This window comes from Labeo rohita, chromosome 17, assembly GCF_022985175.1.
Source record: "Labeo rohita strain BAU-BD-2019 chromosome 17, IGBB_LRoh.1.0, whole genome shotgun sequence".
NCBI lineage: Eukaryota > Metazoa > Chordata > Actinopteri > Cypriniformes > Cyprinidae > Labeo > Labeo rohita.
The window spans coordinates 32,894,720-32,915,419 of NC_066885.1; the positions used below are offsets into that span (position 1 = coordinate 32,894,720).

The window sequence follows — 20,700 nt, forward strand, 5'->3', positions numbered from 1 at the left end:
GTGCGTCATGTATCTTTTTGCTGTAAAATCTTTACTGATTTATATTATTTGCAATATTTGAAAATTAACATTTACTGGACTAAAGCAACTTTATATTTACTATCCACACATTATCCACACATTATTTTTTTTACAAAATCAGGCTTCTGAGCAATGTTTATATCATCATACTAAGACATACTATTGGAGATATAGAGTGACAACTGATATTTATATGCATTTTATGCATCTGCTGTACTGTTATTAAGATATCATTGATTTACATTACAAGCGTCTGAATTTCATCTTACCTTTTGCACATATGTGACCCAGGACCACAAAACCAGCCATATGGGTCAGTTTTTTGAAGCTGAGATTTATACATCATCTAAAAGCTGAATAAATAAGCTTTTCATTGATGTATGGTTTGTTAGGATAGGACTATATTTGAACATCTAGAATCTGAGGGTGCAAAAAAATCAAAATACTGAGCAAATCGCCTTTAAAGTTGTCCAAATGAAGTTCTTAGCAATGCATATTACTAATCAAAAATTAACTTTTGATATATTTACAGTAGGAAATTCATGGAGCATGCTATTTAATATCTTTAATATCTATTTTAAAATAAAAGAACAATTTATAATTTTGACCCATACAAATATACTATGGTTTTGTTGTCCAAATTGCATGTTTTTGCTTATTTTGAGCTTCTGATTAAAATTGAGGTGTTTTTCCTCTTCACATATGAGCTCTATTTTCCCACTGTCATAAAAGCCTGATGTATCAAATGTGCTACAAAACATAAAACACAGATGCAGACTTTTACTTCTTTTCGATTTTGTCTAAAGCTTAAATAATCCAATTTAAAATGGATATTGCTGACTATTATTTCATATACCTTTTGCAGGGTTCATTTTATGTATGAATGCTTAGATGTTGTAATCCATAATGATACTAATAAACACCCATATATGTGACCTTGGACCACAAAACCAGTCTTAAGGTTTAATTTTTCAAAATTAAGATTTATACATCATCTGAAAACTGAATAAATTTGCTCTCCATTGATGTATGGTTTGTTAGGATAGGACAATATTTGGCAGAGATACAACTATTTGAATACTTGGAATCTGAGGGTGCAAAAAAATCAAATTATTGAGAAAATCACCTTTAAAGTTGTCCTAATACTAATATATATACTACATATTACTAATCAAAACTACGTTTTGATATATTTACAGAAGGAATTTTGCAAAATATCTTCATGGAACATGATCTTTATTTAATTTCCTAATGATTTTTGGCATAAAAGAAAAATCAATAATTTTGACCCATACAATGTATTTTTGGCTGTTGCTACAAATATACCCCAGCGACTTAAACCTGTTTTTGTGGTCCAGGGTCACATATGCTGATATCTGCTGTCCCAGTCACCTGTCCCAGTGTGAGTTTCCACCAGACTCATGAGGGAATGTTATTAGAATTCTGCTCTGCAATTCCTTCCTGCCTCACCTGAAGATCCATCCATATGCAGATGGCTAATTTGTAATGTTTACTGAAAAACAGCATGGGGGACCCAGGGAAGCTCAATCTTTTTGTCATCCCAGCCGTTCATTCAAAGGTCCCCCAGACACCGCCGCCCCAACATCAGTGCCCAATCTGTGTTTGCTTACCCATGAACAGTGGCAGAATCCAGGGAGGGGAGCCCATAAATTCAAGCTCTGTTTTACAGGCCTGGATAGCTAACAAGCTAGCCTGCTAACAAGGAGACTCCAATAGCGAGCCCCTCGACAGATTAGCACCTCATCAGCCTCCCGTGGCTAAGGACAAATATAGCCTTCCCTCCCATAAAGTACAATGGGACTGCCGGCGATAAACAACACCCCAGCGGGGGTCCGATTCCCCCTCTCTAAACTTCCTGACCTTCCCCTTCTCTCTGCCTCACAGCTGCCTGAGCCACCAAGTCCTGCTCCAGCCCTGTGGCCCAATTGGAGAGTTGTGTGTATTTCAGGTGAGCAAATATTGCCACTTGCTTGAGAGTTCAATGGTTGCCCCTTTCAGAGGTTGCGTATTGCAGTCACTCACTTGCAGGAAGTAGGTGTGAAGCTATGGGAATTCCTCTCAGCACAGCTGGAGTCATCCAATCAGTCCAGTCTTGGATTGGCCCTTAGATTTCAGCCTCTTTGTGGATTCTCTCAGTCTCATTTAACTCTGGCATGTGGACAGATAGAAAAGGAAAGTGTCATTTCTTTGAAAAGTACAGTCTTTGAATGGCCGATTACTGTTCATCTCACAGTAACGATGGGTTTTGAGAAATCACCTGATCAAGCATGTTGTTTTTTTAGACACCTTAGTCCTCAATAAGCCTTTACCAAAGTGCTAACTGGCTATTAAGCTCCTACCTTAATGGAAAGATGGTTAAAGTGTCTTAAACTGAATTGCAGTGACTTCGCTCCTGAACTGACATGTTCTCAACGGAAGGTAAGGAAATCATGTCCAGCTTGATCGAGTCAGATGAACAACTTGAGCTCTTTCTTCCAATCAAATCAAGTCACAGTTCACATACACACAAATACAGCGCCCTGCACTTATTGCAGACAGAACAATGTGTGTCTAGCATTTTAACACCAAATTACAATAAATAAACTAATAAATGAATAAAGACATATATTTGAGTACTACTCTGGTGTTTGCAAAAAAAATTATATGGTAACATTGTTACTCTCTTGGTTTATTGCTTCTGGTTGTGTTTTGCATGTTACTTGGGTAAATGTAAATGTAGATTCATAATATTTATTACAAAGAGAGAGAGAGAATAGATTAATAATTGTGTTTTTCATGAGCCATAGGCACTTTATGCCCTGTGGACTTTTGGAAAATAAACAAACATATTTTTATACACTCATATTTTTATTATTTATTTATTTTTTATTTGTCCACCAACAATATGCAACAGTGCCATGCACCACAGATTTTTTTTTATTTTTATTTTTTGCTGTAACTGAGGAATGCCCATAAGCTATGTAAATTGTACATGAATTACTTTGACACCAGAAATGTTTATTCGGTAAGAGAAAATGTGCAAAAAAAGTTTGTCAATGAGACACTACCACTTAAAAGCTTAAAAGGATATCTCTCTACCTTATTTACCTCTACATGATTCATTGTAGTACCATATTACTTACTAATATGCACTTTTAAGAGTTAGATACGGTGCAAAGTTGTCATTTTAAGGCTAGTGTTCTATTGACAACCTTTTGTACCCCTAAAGGTACCTTTTTTACACATTCTTTTTCCTACAGTGTTTCACCATTTTTTAGATCATAATTTAACTTAATTGCTAAAATGTAAAGAAATGGATTTTCATATTTTAAAACTGAAAGTCTGGGACCATGGTAAAACAATATCTGTATACACAAGCTATTTTTGTGCAGTAGCAGTTGTAAATAAATGCATGGTAAAATATTTACAAGACAAAAATGGGAGATATATGTGACCCTGGACCACAAAACCAGTCTTAAGTCGCTGGGGTATATTTGTAGCAGTAGCCAAAAATGCATTGCATGGGTCAAAATTATTGATTTTTCTTTTATGCCAAAATAATTTGGAAATTAAGTAAATATCATATTCCATGAAGATATTTAGTAAACTTCCTACTGTAAATATATCAAAACTTAATTTTGATTAGTAATATGCATTGCTAAGAACTTCATTTGAACAACTTTAAAGGTGATTTTCTCAGTATTTAGATTTTTTTGCACCCTCAGATTCCAGATTGTCAAATAGCTGTATCTCGGCCAAATATTGTCCTATTTTAACAAACTATACATTGGTGGAAAGCTTATTTATTCAACTCTCAGATGATGTAAAAATCTCAATTTCAAAAAAATTGACCCTTTTGACTAGGAAAAAAAGATTCTTAGGATTATTTAAATGTTCTAATTAGGTTCTTTGTGGAATCTATAGTTCTTCTGTGTCATTACTGTGTAAACACGCACGTAAAACTTTTTTTAGAAAATAGTTTTCATAGTAATTGTTGATCACACTAGTTTGAGGACCAGTTCTCACTTTTAACTATGAATTTTACCTCAATAAACTCCTGCTTATCCCACTTAGTTAGTGAGGTAAGTTGTTAAATTTAGGTATGGGATAGGATTAGGATTGGGGATCTAAAATATGGTCATGCAGACAAAAGCATTAATATGTGCTTAATAAGTACTAATAAACAGAATTGGTCCCTTAACTAAAGTGTTACCTAATTTTCCAATCCAGTTACTGTAAGATTTCAGGAACCAGAATCAGAAATTCCATCCACATCTACAGACATCCAGAGGCACATAAATGTTGACCTGTCAACAGAAGCAGCAGCACGTCACGTGAGAACAGCCAACACAGAACGGCAGTGCTCAGACTCGCATGGGACAATGCATTCCAACAAGATGTAACGTCAAAGGCACACAGCTGGAGAGGGCTCTACCTCTGTGCTCAATCAAAGCTCCAGATAGGTTGCTCTAGTGGGGGTGTCCATGAAAAAGCCCCTCCTCTACTGCAATCAGCTCTCTCACACCTCAAATGAATCTGCTCCCTGATCCTGTTTACTCTTTGTGTGTTTGCTTGTTTGTTGGTTTGTTTGTTTGCTATAATGCCTGTCGATGCCTTGCATTGTGAAGACAGACAGCAGCTAGACGACGCTCCACATGGACCACCCTTGGAGTTGACTGAAGAATGCTGACGCTAGACCGAATTATACTTAGATGGTGGTTTCATATGCATTTACGTTTGATCGGCAGAAGAGTTCAAATGGATGTTGATCAGCAGATAATATTTATAGTTTACACACAGTCCAGTGAAGGCTTACAGACCAGTTCCCATACTTCACTGACAAACATATTTTATTGATTTGCTTGAGCACAGATTATATCTTATCAGGACAGATTTCGTCCATAGTGAATTCTGATATGTCAAAAAAAGAGATGTTTTTAACAGAATACATTTTCCACAATACAATAGAAGTGTTTAGTCCAAAGTCCAATATTCTCTGAGAGGACGTTCACAAATTAAGAAATAATTAAAGAATTACACAATTAGGCGGTTAAGCATTGCTAATTAATAATCATATGACAACAATATCACTGTAAATGTAAAAATGTGTAAGTGGAGACCAGAGATGGATTTAAAATGGGGTGAGTTGAAACTCCATCAGTTTAGCCAATGAGAAACTAGTTACAGGGGTGAAAGAACTGTCATACATGACCACCACTTCCTGAGGTGATAGAAGATAGTAGACAATTTGTAAAGGACTTACAAAACAAAACAAAAAAAGATTATGAGGATTGTTAACACACTCTAAAAAGAAACTCAGGGGCCCTGTTACCACAACTAAAATGCATGTTTGCAATTAAAAAAAAAAATTGAATTAATTAAACATTTTAAGTTGCAAATATTATTTTGATGGGTCTTCTTGATGTAATAATGTTGATCATTATGTCGACTTAATATTGTATGCAATTTAACTGAAATTTCTGGTTTTTAGTAAAGGGAAAGACCCTGTTTGTTTGTAATGCTGTTATGTTTGACATTTAAAAGAGTTTTTGATTTGATGTTTTTGTGGTTACCATGGTGCTGAAGAGTAGACTGGTGCTGGTGGTTAGGTTGTGTTTGACTGTGTGAAAGTTCATGCTGCACTGACTCTGTGAGCAATGATTGTGCTAGTGATGAGTAATGTCATACTTGTTGCTTTTAAATGATAAGTAAGTTACAGTTGGTGCATTGCATTAGTTATTAATTACTAGCTGTTGAATGAAACAATTAATTTAAAATTATGTTAATTATGTTTAATAATGTTTAAGTGTATTATTCAGTAATCTGATTTGTGATTATGTTGATCCAAATTATCAGGTTATGCCATTTATTTTTGATATAACGTTTCATATAGGGAATATAATAAAATGTAAAAGTATATAGGCCTACATTTACATGCACTCTCTCAGCGTTTCAAATGAAACACAAGTGTGTTGTAGAAAGATTGCTGATGAGGGATGGAATAATTCATTCAAACAAGTAAATGTGATTACCACAATACAGCCAAAAGGTATTACATGTGCATGTTTTGTGTTGGTGTTATAGTCCACTCCAGCAGTGAGGGAGTTTGTAGTATATGCTTTAAACTTGCACAGTTTCGGAATGAGTTTTACTTTTCTAATCTACTTAAGTTTGTACCAAACAAAAATTGGAATATTATATAAAAGTTTAAGTGCAAAACACTTAGAAATGTTGTTAAGTTAGAAAAGTTGAAACGTAGTGTATTACAACCCCCTTCTCCTGTACCTATAAAATCTGATGGGTTGATTGTTTTTAGATGATTTGTCTTATAATCTGATATTCCAGGAATTCCTCATTTAAGGTATCTTTGTGTGAAGTGAATCATGGGACATATTCATTTATTAAATTTTTTAAATGTCACATTTTTAGGGCGATGTTTTTACTCGGTTAAATCACAAATAAGTGCCAAATAATAGTAACTACTATACGGTTATATTCTTTTGTTAGGCTTTGGATTAGGGTTGCTTGTAATTATGCACAATTTACTATTTATTATTATAGTATGTAGATGTGTAACTACATCTCCATCTACTTTGGGTCAAGACAATAGTAAAAGCTCGCGGATCACTCCATAGTGTGTTCGAACCTGCTGCTCTTCCTTTGTTACATTTCCTTCCTTTTGTTACAATTCATACAGTTATTTTAAAGAAAAGGCACGTTTTCAAATATTTTCACAGCATTTAACCTGATGTCATTTTTACAAGCATCTGCAGTAATATCAGTCTGAAATAAAAACAGGAATCAGACAACGTACAGGAGTTAGACTGGAAAGCAGAGGTAGATAAACTATAGGATGGGAACATGACGCAACCAAGATTTAAACCTTTCACCCCATGAGTACAATATGTGTCGTGATGCACGATAGCTCTGGTGAAATTAACGTTTTAATGGCATATACTACAAAAACGCATTGCCCACATAAGGTTTGCTGTGAATTCTATGAGCAGAATGCCCTCTAGTGGCAGGAAAATGAAATCAAGTCTGTCCGACCTATCCAAGAATAGATGATGGTTGCAGGAAAAAAATAAAGTTAATTTGTGTTCTAAAATGAGTTTGTTTTTTTGTTTGTTTTTTCACTATATAACTATTATATTTTCCCTCAAACACGTAAATTATTATATATGTTGCACATAGTCACTTTTAAATGATCAAATTAATATTCTAGAAAGGATTTTGAAGAGTTCATGGACAAAGGATCGTAAATAATATTTATAAAAATGATTATATAATGTATATGTATTTTAATATGATTACAGTAGATCTACAGTTTCATAAGAATCATTGAATTTACGCCTTCATGTCGTGCTATAAATCGAGATTAATAAGCATCTAACACATATGCAAACGTGTCATTATGTTTTCTCATAATTTACCGAATGAGCATTTAATCCCTCATTGGCATCTATAACAAATGTGTCTATAAAGATCATAGGTAAGAAATGCAGATGAGAATGAATAAGACCTCAGGACTCCACTTACACGCTGCTTCCCCTTCTGGAGCAGCATCTGGACTTCATTACCCATATTTACACAATATGTGCATTTAAGCCCGTTTTGATCTCTACGTTTCCCCCCAATCTTTCCAGCATTTAATGGACTGCCAAGCCTTACATCTAGAACGAGGCTGAATCTACAGCAATAAATCTTGCCTCACGACCGCAAGCGCAGAGCTCTGCCTCTCAGTGCCGCATGGTTTGTGGGGCAGTTCGTGTACTTTTACTGAGCGACAGGTCAAGGCAGCGCTGTCTGAGGCCGCGCCAAGCCCTGTGGCTGCAGCCAGCATGGTAAAGATGGTATATTACAGGCTTTATGGAAAGTGAGACCACATGTGTGTTCCTATGCAATAAAAATGAATTGTGCATTCATTCATGATGACTACGAGCAGGTTGGGATGAAAGGATGAAGATGATGCAAGCTGAGGCGTCGCTAGACTTTTTTTCTGGGGAACTCCAGTATGTTTTACTTCAGCAACATGTCACGTATTTTTCGTCTATTTAGAATCAAAACTACTGATTCGCGAATGAATCCCTTATATAATCGGCCAAACGCGGTTGCAAAAATGTCTTAAATAGTTTGCGACTCAGTTTGAGTCATTCGGACATTTCACCCTGGTGAAAAAAACAGCATATGCTGGTAGGTATGTTTTGATGCTGGTTTAAGCTGGTCATGTTGCTGGTCCAGGACCAGCATAAACCAGCAAAGGACCAGCTTAAAAACCTACCTAACCAGCATCCCAGCATCAAAACATACCTACCAGCATATGCTGTTTTTTTCACCAGGGCACTCACACTATAAATGTAGTTCTCACACCGTAACGGGATACTTCTTAAAACAGAAAACAAAAATAGCGCTGGATGAGGTGATCTACACTGTATGGAAAAAAAAAAAAAAAAAACAGACTTAACGTTACTTAAGGGTAACGTTATCCTACAATTTCGATCTTTTCTCGAAATCGTTTATAGTTTATATCTCAAATTTCTTCTCACAATTTTAAGGAAAAGAAAGTCGGAATTGCGAGATATAAACTCTATAAAAAAGTTCCGACTTTTTCGTCGCGGTACCGTTTTTTTTTTTACCCCGTAGCATAAAAGTCTTCTGTAGGCCCACTGCAGGCAAACACAATTTTGACTTTGGCAATCTGACAATTTTGGCTTTTCCAATGCAAATTACAGTTGCAATGGAAATTATTCAACCCTGTTGACCTGCCAGACATTTTGCTTCAGAGAACAGAATTATGTGAAAACAATTCAACAAAGGCATTCATACACAATTAGAGAAAGTTTATTAATATACATTTGAGCAATTCTGAAAATGTTAATGAATTATAGAGAAAAATGTAAAATGTTCGTATTTAAAATTATTCAACCGCCAAAAGTCAAATTTGGTGCAGAATCTTTTGTTCTCTGAAACCACCAATAAACAATGCTTGGAAGTGCTAAGAAGCTTCTGTCACCTTTCTACTGCAATCTTGGCTCATTCGAGTGGCATTCGGCAAGATGCCACAACGTGAAAGCCATGCTTGTCTTGTGTTCTTCTAATACTATGCACTCAAATGTTTTTCCACCTTTCATTGGATCATCTTGCAAGTCTTTGTCTGAACATTGCAGGTTTTTCCTCAGTTGCTCCAATCAAACATTTTATGATATTGTGCTTTTTTGTTCAACACCCTTAAAGGTTTTCTGGTACAACACATTTTAAACTAAGGATTAGCGCTGCCGGCTGTGTCTCTAGGAACCTTTAATGTCTTGGAAATCTTCATAGCCTTAGACTTTCTAAAGTAATACAATTATTCCTTCTCTATAACTTCTTTATAGCTTTTATGAGAGCTCTGTTGACTTTGTCAGCTTCTCAAACTTCAGCACACGCATGGGCTAACTGTTTGTATGTGTAACAGCCCGAGCTAATGCTGTTTTTTTAAGAGTTTCTTAAGGTTTAATTGTGTTTTAATGCAATTTTGTTACCCATCATACAAATAAGTGACAAAAAACAGCAGTGCTGAATAATTATGACATAGTTGTGTTATTAAAAAATCCTACAGCTCAAAAATATTACATTATGTATTGACATTATCACTTTTAATATACCAGCAATCTGTTACAGATGCAATTTTTATGAAGTCCTGGATCTTCGGAAAAGCTTGTATTTGTAAAGTGCTGCAGTTTTTGGGGGGTTGAATAATTTTGATTGCAGCTGTAACATACATTACCTTGAGAAACAAAATGACACAAGATATCGAGTCTTGTTTTCTGAAAAAAAATGTATCAAATTGGATCGAGTTTAAGCTCACCAACGGGGTACAAAAATGATTATTTTTCTTACCTCATTGGCAATTTTCTTTTTCTGACACATTTTAAGAAAACAAAGCTTAATATCTTAAGTCATTTTGCATTTTAAGTAAACGTATGTTGACTTTATAATGTTTGGATATTTGTGACTGGAAAACAAGACAAATACTGAGTAATAAAATCATATTGCTTACTGATTTGCTTATACAGTGTCGCCTTCCCCCCTTTATGTCTTTCCAAGCCTGACTTTCTTCCTCTACCAAAGAAAATGTTTTGTTAAATGTTTATGACCAAACAGTTTTGGTAACCATTGACGTCCACTGTATGGACAAAAAACCCTAAGACATTTCTCAAAATATCTTGTTTTATGTTCCACAGAAGGAAAAATGCAACATCAACACATCAGGGTTAGTAAAAAGTCATGCTCTTTCTAGTTTCATTTTAGCTTGTATTATTCTGAGAAAGATTGTCTCGTTTTCGATCTCAGACCTGTAGGAGCCTTATCTAAACCAGTTTATGATAAAACCAAATGTATCCTCAGTTTCCAAGGCCTGGTCATGAAATAAAATGACAGAGTAAATTTATCTGCCCAGTTTTCCTGTCTCCTGAAGATGAACACTTATCAGTCAGCCATGTGGCACGGCCGCACATCTTTAAGCCATTTGCGGAGAAGGCAGATAAAGAAGCTCATTCAGAGGTCCCTTCATCTCAGGGGAAGTGGATGAGACTCGCTCTTAAGAGACTGACTTACAGCAGAACTGCTGTCTCGAGCACCCAGTCGTTCTAACTTGTTTCATGTCTGTTGATAGATTATAAATACCTTTTTTAATAATATGTTTGTTTGAAATAAGTCTCTTCCTCACCAAGGCTGCATTTGTTAAAAAAAGGTAAATAACAGTAATATCCTTTTTTACATCAAACCTTATTCCGCATTGTTTAATCAGCATGCTTTTAAGGATTTGATTTGTGACACAAAATATCCAAAGATGCTAATTTCTGAGAAACATACATACATCTTGTTCAAATATGAAAGCAAACTAAGCCAGTCCTCTTCCGTTTCATAAATGTGAGTGTTGTGAGGAAGGCCACAGTGCCTGATCTCAGCGGTTACATAATTGCATCCAGCTGCTGTTGATTGGAGCTGATTTGTGGTGCCACTGTTATACTGTGGCTCACTGCTCTGAACACACACTGACACGCACACACACCAGCAGCAGAGACCCACAAAAGACTCGTTGACAAACAGCATACAAACCATGATGCTAAACCCAGCCAGTGAAGCCTGACATATGAAATGATAGTCAGAAAAAAACGCTGTCTATCTATCTATCTATCTTAAACGCAACAGTTTGAGACAAAGTATAATTTAAAAAATCTGCATGTTTTTAAAAAGTTTGCATATGTCTTTGTTGAGTATCATATGTGACCCTGGACCACAAAACCAGTCTTAAATCGCTGGGGTGTATTTGTAGCAATAGCCAAAAATACATTGTGTGGGTCAAAATTATTGATTTTTATTTTATGCCAAAAATCATTGGTAAATTAAGTAAAGATCATGTTCCATCAAGATATTTAGTAAATTTCCTACTGTAAATATATAAAAATTTAAATTTTAATTAGTAATATGCATTGCAAAGAACTTAATTTGGACAATTTTAAATGTGATTTTCTCAGTATTTAGATTTTTTTGGACCTTCAGATTCCAGATATTCAAATAGTTGTATCTCGGCCAAATATTGTCCTATCCTAACAAACCGTACATCAATGGAAAGCTTAATTATAATCTTAATTTTGAAAAAATGACCCTTATGACTGGTTTTGTGGTCCAGGGTCACATATATGATCCATCAGGCTTTTAATCATTAGTAGGCCATGATATAGTAAAAATATAAAAATTATATACTCCAGGAAGACGAAGAAGAAGAAGAAGAAAAAAAAGCCTCAATTTTATTCAGAGGCTCAAATATGCAATTTGGTGCAGATGCTGATATTTGTATGACCAAAAAGTGCAAATGACCAAAAAAAAAAAAAAAAAAAAAAATTTTGGTAACACTTTATTTTACGGTTTCTTAACTAGTTGCTTATTAGCATGCATATTACTAGAATATTGGCCATTTATTAGTACTAATTAAGCATATATTAATTTCTTATTCTACATCCCTAATCCTGCCGAATACCTAACTTAACAACTACATTACTAATTATTAATAAGCAGCAAATTAGGAATTTACTGAGGGAAAAAAATCTAGTTACTAGTGTTCCCTATTCTAAAGCGTTACAGATGAAATTGATAGCTTGTGAATCAGTTAGATTTTTATAAAGGTATAGCAGACATATTTGTTTTGAACATTTGAACATGATTTTTCTAAAAAATGATGTCTTGATGATCAAGTAAACCAATGTTGTTTCAGTCCAGTAATAATGTAAGAGTTACTACATTAACTTTATTAAAAATAAAAATAAATAAAGACATGTTAAGCACAAGCGTAAGGTACACATTTGTACAATTATACTAAAAGGCCTTTTACTTGCTGAAAATATATATAAAATATATCAATCAGGTGACAGAAGGCATGTAGATTGTGTCCCATGGAGATGCTACTCTTTCACATACTGTTTTTCACCTATAGGAAAGTATGCATATTCAGATGCAGCCATACTCAATGTGAGTACGTGAATGCGGCTGTGTTTGAGCAGTGCACATACTTGAATTACATGCAGATGCAATTTGCAACGCAAAAAATGTGATATTGTTATATTGTCACTAGAAACTAATAACTTGAATCCAAGTATGAAAATTTACTGGTCATGTTACAACTTCTCATCCCAGTAAATTGCTAATTGTAAACTGATTTTCTCAAATTTCTCTTGTTCATACGTGATCCTTAAACAGAAATAGAGTCGTAATCAAATAAATAGCAATGCCTTACTGAAAGTGAATAAGGTGGATTTTTTAAGACTGTATTTTCCAAGTTTAATATATAGAGGAAACATTACACATTAAATTCTAAATCAAAGTATTAGCTTCTCAGCTTCTTGCTGAAAGCTTAGCTTCGATCAAATGTCTTCTGACTGTAACTGTACTCATTTTTAGATATTCTTTAATCTTTCTGGAGGTGATGATTGCATTTTAACAGTAGTTGCTTGATTTCTTCTGCAGGTTTTGGGTTTTTGCTGCCATTTTAAAGCATTTGAGATAATTTTTTCCTGAGCACAATTTGCTGCACTTCTTCACGTTTTCCCTTCTCTAATCAACTTTTCAATTCTGTTGTTATTCCAAACAATGTTTGGGATGGCCCATTTTACTTCACAATTCAGAAGGAAATATATATTGTAACAATGTGTGACACATTGCTTCCCTTCCTCCTTAAAAAAAAAAAAGACAAATAATGACACATTTTTTTTCACAGAATGAATGAATTGTCTGATTAAACTCCACACTGCTATTATTTTGAACACACCCTTTTTAATGCATTAGTCAATTACTCAGAACAAGCAGCATGCACGTCATGCCAGTTGTGGCTGTTGATTTCCTATTACAGTACTACATTCACAAGTAAAATATTTGCAATGCCGTCAGAGGCGTCATGCCCATTGAAAGTGAGGGGCCAAGTGGATTTTGAATGCACCATCCAAAAGACAAAAATAGCTTAATATTTTTCTATATTTGATTCAATCACACCGGCTGATTAGGACGTTTTTACAGCGCTGCGCTTTATAACAAATCACACACAATGCTGTTGAGCTTATGAATGCATTGACCAATCAGAGGCGTTCCGATGAGTTAAATGCCGCTGTGTCTTTGCTCGCTCGCTGACTGAACACCACTTTCTGGAGAATTAAAAAAACAACAACAACAAAGCGCAGATGTGTGTACGAATCTGTAAGCAAGATTCACAGTGTAAACAGTGCTTGAACTCCAGATTGTCAGTGAAAATGTTATTTGATAATGTAAATGTTCTTTGCTCTTTCTGTACAATGAAAGTGTTATGATTAGTAGCCTAACTTACATTTTTTTATTCACATTAACTTAAATTGTTCAATTCACATTAAATACAAAGTCAGTCATATTAAAAACCCGAACTGTAATGACTGTATTGAACCGGAAAAAAACAGAGTTCACACAGACTTAGACAAGATGAGCGTTTGAGGTTAAAAAGTACAGAGATCCCCTCAAAAATAATCATTGCACGCCCCTGAATGCAGTAATATCACTACTGCTAATAACAGTGGTTCATTAGATTACTGATGTTGTACTGCTATTTTTTTAACACAACTGTATAAGGTCTGTATGTCTGAGAATTCATTATGAGTTGTTCTATGTGCAGACAAGCAGGTTCTTTATAGTTTTATAGGATCATCTAATCATTTCATTACCTGCAAAAATGGCAAAAACTTCATTTTGTCAAATCTCTCAGCAAGTGGCAAATCCAAAACCTTGAAAAATCACCCCAAACACATGGCGTGTATAGATTTTATTGAATCAGTATGTACTAAAATATACAGAACACTGACACTTGCCAATCCAGCGGCAACATAGTGATGAAGATGTGATGATTTCAAGGAATCCTCGATCCTTTTCTCCCAAGTTCCAATGTGTATGGAACAGTTTTCATTTCATGGACAACAAAACGAAAATACTTATAAAATGGCTTTACCCTGATATTTGTCACTTTTCACTAGAGTGTCTGTGTATGAGTGTGTGTGTGTGTGTGTGTGTGTGTGTGTAGAGGGATGTGGGCACAATGTACTACCTACATTCAGAAATCCAATTTATCCAGCTTAACTTTAATATTGTAGGTGGTATTTACAACAACAAAGTTCATTACCAAAAATATTTTTCAGATTTTCCAGTTCTGGGATTCATAGAAAAGTTCAATCTTCGGTACAATACCATATTTAAAAAAAAAAGAAAGAAACAAAACGAATATAACACTGTTCATCTTTTCTAATAAAAAGTTGTTAGCAGTTATTTTCAATACATTACTTCTTTGTATTAAAAAGAGCTTTGCTAATAAGTCATAAAGCTTTCTCACAGTAGGCTTCTGACCAACACATCTTCCTGCACTGCTTAGCTGGTATTAGATTTTAAGACCGCAGCATGAGGAATAAATAAAAAGAGGAATGGCTCTGTAAAGAATGCTGGTAAGGAAAACAGCTCTAAAAGGGCGTAAGAACAAGAGTCACGATAGACGCGAATGTCTTTGGTCCGGTGAAGATAGTATCTCCCATTCCGTATGGCAGATTCAATTCAGAGTTCAAACATACTGTAGCTTAAGTGTAGTTCTTGTTTCATTCGACGAAACGCGCGCGATCTTCTGTGCTGTTATCTCACACGATTCACTTAATTGTACCAGCTGCAGTGGCTGTATGGTTTAGTGCAAAAAACGACCCTTTTGGAATCATTCAGTCTGCTGTGTAACCTATACTTTAAGACAAACGAATCAGAAAATCATAAAAGAATAGGAATTCAAAAACGCATGTTCCAGTTTGATGCTTTCGAAAACAAAAGGCTGTGAACACTACTACAAGCGACCGCATCGCTCTCCCTAGTATGTTTTGTTTTACTTCATTCACAGCTGTTACTAAACCTTTTCATTAATGTAACATGAGTTTCTGACATGCAGAACGCACGCCTCGATAAGAAACAGCACCTTTCGGAAAAGAACAGTCATTAAGACTTCTGAAAGCAATCCCAGCGAATGTTTCCACAGCCTTCATCTTCATTAGCCGCGTGGATCCGCAGTTTCCATGACTCTCGTTGACATCCAGAGAGCGGTCGACCTCGCTGGCCTTGTAACAGTTTGCTCTCCTTAAAGTCTGCTTCAGATTGCTGATGTGTTTCGATCTCCATAGCAACAGACCCATTAACAGGTCCCTGCCTTCAACTGACCTGGTTTTCAGTTCGGCTCATGTGGCCACTAGGGGTCCTCGTCCATATCGTCGAGGTTTGGAGCCATGATGAAGTGCTTCGGGTACACCAGACTGTGCTCGTAAGCGTACTTTTCCCAGCGTGCATCGTCGCTCTCGTGAGTAATGTAGCGTTCCCCTCTGCGCGTCTCAAACTCTCGCAGATCAAGCCACGTCTGGTAGTCCTGGGACAGCGCAGACATGGGCAAGTTGAGGTATAAAGCTTCAAAACATTCAGCGAAGCCATTTCACAGGTTTCTAGGCTCCTTACCTGTAGCCATGGATGACTGAGGGTCTTATCCACGCTGTAACGTTTCCTCATCTTGACTTGGAGAAGGTTGTTGATCAGATCTGTAGCTGTAGAGTTAAATTAGACATTATGGAAATAGTTAGACTGGTTCACACATGATCAGGATGTTACAATATTACAGATCCTGGCCACGTTTCCAAAAGGAGGAAAAAACACCTATGTTTTATTCAGAGACACAAACAGAGTAAAAATATGCAATTTGGTGTAGATATTTATATGGCCAAATGTAAGATGAAATTCTGATCGCTTGAAATATAACAACACTATCTTTCTAACAGTACTGCAGAAACTTCCATAATATTACATAAGTGTCAGTTGTCTTAGTAAGATATTCAAATGCTTAGTTTTATGATCAAAGCTCTGTACTTTCCAGGCATATAATGCAATGCAATACAATGATGATATCAGAAAAAGATTCACAGCCAAAAACATGCAAACCATGAACTGAAGGTGGACGTTTGTACAATTTATACTAAAAGGTCTTGTACTTTTTATGAAACTATAATGAAGAAGATTATTTTCAACAGGTTTTTCAGGGAAATTTATGCTGATTATTTAGGAGGCTTTGCATAGCCGTTGCAGAAATTTGCATATGATAGATGTGTCATATGTGTTTCAGAAGAATTTTTAAGTGTTCCAGGTATGCTTGTAGTTGTGTATGATATTTTGATAGAGTAGCCTTTAAAATACTTTTTTCCCCCAAACATACTGGCTTCTTTTAGTCAGCTTTGTGGGTAAAGGCTTATATAGTCTTGGGCAAAAATATCAGCACCCTTGCAATGCTGTCAGAAAATGCAACATTTCTCTCAGAAAATTGTTCTAATTGCAAATGTTTTGGTATTCACATGCTTTTGTTTGCACTGCAACAACACAAAAAAAAAAAAAAAAACAGAGAAGAAAAGTCAAACTTGATCAAATTTCACACAGAACTCAAAAATGGACTGGATAAAATTATTGGCACTTTGTCAAAATTGTAAGAAATAATTGCTTTTCAAGCATGTGATGCTCCTGTAATTTGTATTTAGACACACCTGTGGCAAGTAACAGGTGTGGGCAATATAGTAATCACACTTGCAACCAGTTAAAATGGAGAAAAGTTGACTCAACCTATGTTTTGTGTGTCACACTAAGCATGGAGAAAAGAAGGAAGTGTAGAGTTGTCTGTGGATTTGAGAGAAGAAAAACATGGACAATCTCAAGGCTACAAGTCCATCTCCAGAGATCTTAATGTTTGTGTTTCCACTGTGCGCAATATCATCAAGAGGTTTACAGCCCATGGCACTGTAGCTAACCTCCCTGGACGTGGACAGAGGAGCAAAATTAATGAAAAATTACAACGAAGTATTGTTTGAGTGGTGGATAAAGAACCCTGATTAACTTCCAAACAAATTCGAGCTTTTTGGTAAAGGACACCATGGCACTGTTTTTAGAAAAAGTGAAGGCCTTCAAAGAAAAGAACACAGTCCCTACAGTCAAACACGGTGGAGGTTGAAAGATGTTTTGGGGTTGCTTTGCTGCTTTTGGCATTGGATGCCTTGACTGTGTGAATGGTATCATGAAATCTGATGATTACCAAAGAATTTTGGGGCGCAACGTAGTGACCAGTGTCAGAAAGCTGCGTCTCCATCAGAGGTCATGGGTTTCCAGCAGGACAATGACCCGAAACACACTTCAAAAAGCACTCAGAAATGGTTACAAACAAAGCGCTGGAGAGTTGTGAAATGGCCAGCAATGAGTCCAGATATGAATCCAATAGAACACCTGTGGAGAGATCTCAAAACAACAGTTGGGAGAAGACATCCTTCAAATCTGAATGACCTGGAGGAGTTCGCAAAAGAAGAGTGGTCCAAAATTCCAGTAGAGAGGTGTAAGAAACTCATTTATGGTTACAGGAAGCAACTGATTTCAGTTATTTTTTCCAAAGGGGGTGCAACCAAATATTAATGTTAAGGGTGCCAATAATTTTGTCCAGTGCATTTTTTGGGTTCTGTGTGGAATTGTATCAGATTTTACCTTTGTTCTGATTTTTTTTTTTGTGTTGTTCCAATGCAAACAAAAAAAATAAACATGTGAGTACCAGAACACTTGCAACTGCAGCAATTTTCAGAGAAGGGTTGGATTTTCTGACAGAATTGCAAGGGTGCTGATATTTTTGGCAATAACTGTATGTGGACCACAAAACCAAAATCAAATTTTTGAAATAGTGAGATTTATATATAACTGAATAACGGAATATGCTTTCCATTGATGTATGGTCTGTTAAGATAGGACATTATTTGGCTGAGATACAACAGTTTGAAAATGTGGAATCTGATGGTGCAAAAAAAAAAAAAAAAAAACAAAAAAAAAAAGTTGTCCAAATGAAGTTCAAAAATGAAGTTTTGATTTACAAAATATCTTCATAGAACATGATCTTTACTTAACATCCTAATGAATTTTGGCATATAAATGTGATACAACCTTTTTGCAAAGAACAGCATTTACTGGAAATAGAAATCTTTACTGATCTAATTTGTGCATCCTTGCTGAATAAAAGTATTAATTACTGACCACCACATATTCTGAATGGTAGTTGGGTAATATCAATTTAAAACAACTATAGAGCTGTAATGTGAGTTTCTTTACCCAAATTTCAACATTAAATGAAACTAATGTAATGATGAATTTAAGTATGATTGCTCCAACAAAAATAACCAAACTATAAAACTAAATATGTAATGATGTGACATGCAGAGACAGAGAAATGACATTTATAGTGTTGTAGAGGAGTGTGACAGACTGAAATTGGGAGAGGCTGGTATAATCTTTCAGGTCTTGGGCGGAATGAACTATTCTAAACAGACGTGGGGGTGGACAGTCTGCTCGCTGTCTGACAGACATCTAGACATCTCCCTCTTTCTTCTAGAGCAAAAGACAGACATTACGCACTGCGCCACAGATGAATACAAATTAAAAACACCTTATCCTCAGTTTTTGCCTGTTTCTTCTAAAAATCTGCACAAAACCAGCTGACATTTGGTTTTATGCTCAGAAACTGCAACTATTCTAACAAAAACATGGCAGTTTGACTCTTTATTAAGTCATTTCGGGGTATGAGTTCATACTCCAACCAGCTGCTTACCTTCTGCAGAGATCTCTTTCCAGGGTGTTGGTGGGTACATGAAGGCTGCGTTCTGGATTTGGTCGTTAATGTCCTCGTCCTCATTGAAGGGGAAGGTGCCACTCAAACTGACATAGATAATGACTCCCACTGACCACATGTCCAGGGAACGGTTGTAGCCTTTACTGCGCAGCACCTCTGGGGCCAAGTACGCTGGTGTGCCCACCACTGAACGCCGGAAAGATTTTTCCCCGATGATCCGAGCAAACCCAAAGTCACACAATTTTACCTGGAACAAGAGATGGGTCTCGTTGAGCAAGTGACCACGTTTGGTCATGTTTTACCTAAAACGTTTTTTTCATTCTTAAAGGACCTTCTGAGAAATTAAGATAATATTCCAATAATGTATCAACACATTCAAAGTTCTTTGATGTCTGTTAAAGGTTACATTTAAACGCATAATATATTAAACTGCTTTCTTGTGTTTTTATGATTTAATTATCAGCTTAAGCTCAGTTTGGGAAACCCACTGTTAATACATAGTGATTCTTCATGATAATGCGTTTAATTCACTATAGTTTACCTGAGGGAATGGCTCCGCAGAGGCCAACAGCACATTTTCTGGCTTCAGGTCACAGTGAACAATATTCTTGAAATGGAGATGTCGCAAAGCCACAAGGATCTATGACAGTAACGCAGTCACTTAATTGCATGCACACTTCTAATGTCAAAGAAAAATTTGATTTGTTTCCAATCTCCATCATCCGTCTCAATGCATAAATGGTTTAATTTGATATGCAATGCAACCAAATCATTCAAGATAAGCAGCTAACAGTTACATATGACAGTACGTAAGCTTTCTAGCTTTCTGGACTGATACTATATTACGCCAGTAACAAGTGTTGAAGAGGCATGCTGTGCAAGTAAAAGGTTAGTTTAATGTTTCAATAGGTAAAACAGGCAAGAGGAAACGTAAAAACATGCTTAAGAATCCTAAAAACACAGAAAACAAAACTCTTGTGCTTCAATCTCATATTACATTACCGTTTAAATTTTTTTTTAAGAAATCAATATTTTAATTCAGCAAGGACACATTAAGTTGATCAAAAGTGACAATAAAAATGTGCAATAAAAAAGAAAATATGAAACAGCACAACTGTTTTCAAAACTGATAATAATCAGTAATTTTCCTTAAGCAGCAAATCAGCATATTTTAAGATGATCTCTGAAGGAGCAAATTCAGCTTTGATCCCTGTTGCAAAAACCAGCATATACCTGTTAGATAGGTTTTGAAGCATGGATGCTGGTTTCAGCTGGTCATGAGCTGCTCAGGACCAGCTTAAAGCAGCTTAAACCAGCATCCATGCTTCAAAACCTACCTAACCAGCATATGCTGTTTTTATTTTAACAGGGATCACAGCAGTACATTTTAAAATATATTCAAATAGAAAACACATTTAAAATTGTAATAGTATTTCATAATATTACTGTTTTTTTTTTTCACCCAGTATTTT

General features: G+C 35.7%; 1 protein-coding gene across 3 annotated transcripts in view; it reads right to left on the reverse strand.

Annotated features, from left to right (window-relative positions):
* Window positions 1-14,328: 14,328 nt before the first annotated feature.
* Window positions 14,329-20,700, reverse strand: part of prkd3 (protein kinase D3) — a 69,986-nt gene continuing 63,614 nt past the window's right edge. For all 3 annotated transcript variants that reach the window (XM_051133495.1, XM_051133494.1, XM_051133496.1), the window contains 4 exons: window positions 19,770-19,868; window positions 19,208-19,475; window positions 16,048-16,133; window positions 14,329-15,961 (listed from right to left, as the gene is read on the reverse strand). In XM_051133495.1, the coding sequence (XP_050989452.1) occupies window positions 15,788-15,961; window positions 16,048-16,133; window positions 19,208-19,475; window positions 19,770-19,868 (627 nt within the window). In that variant the 3' untranslated portion in view covers window positions 14,329-15,787. The remainder of the gene's footprint in view (window positions 15,962-16,047; window positions 16,134-19,207; window positions 19,476-19,769; window positions 19,869-20,700) is intronic.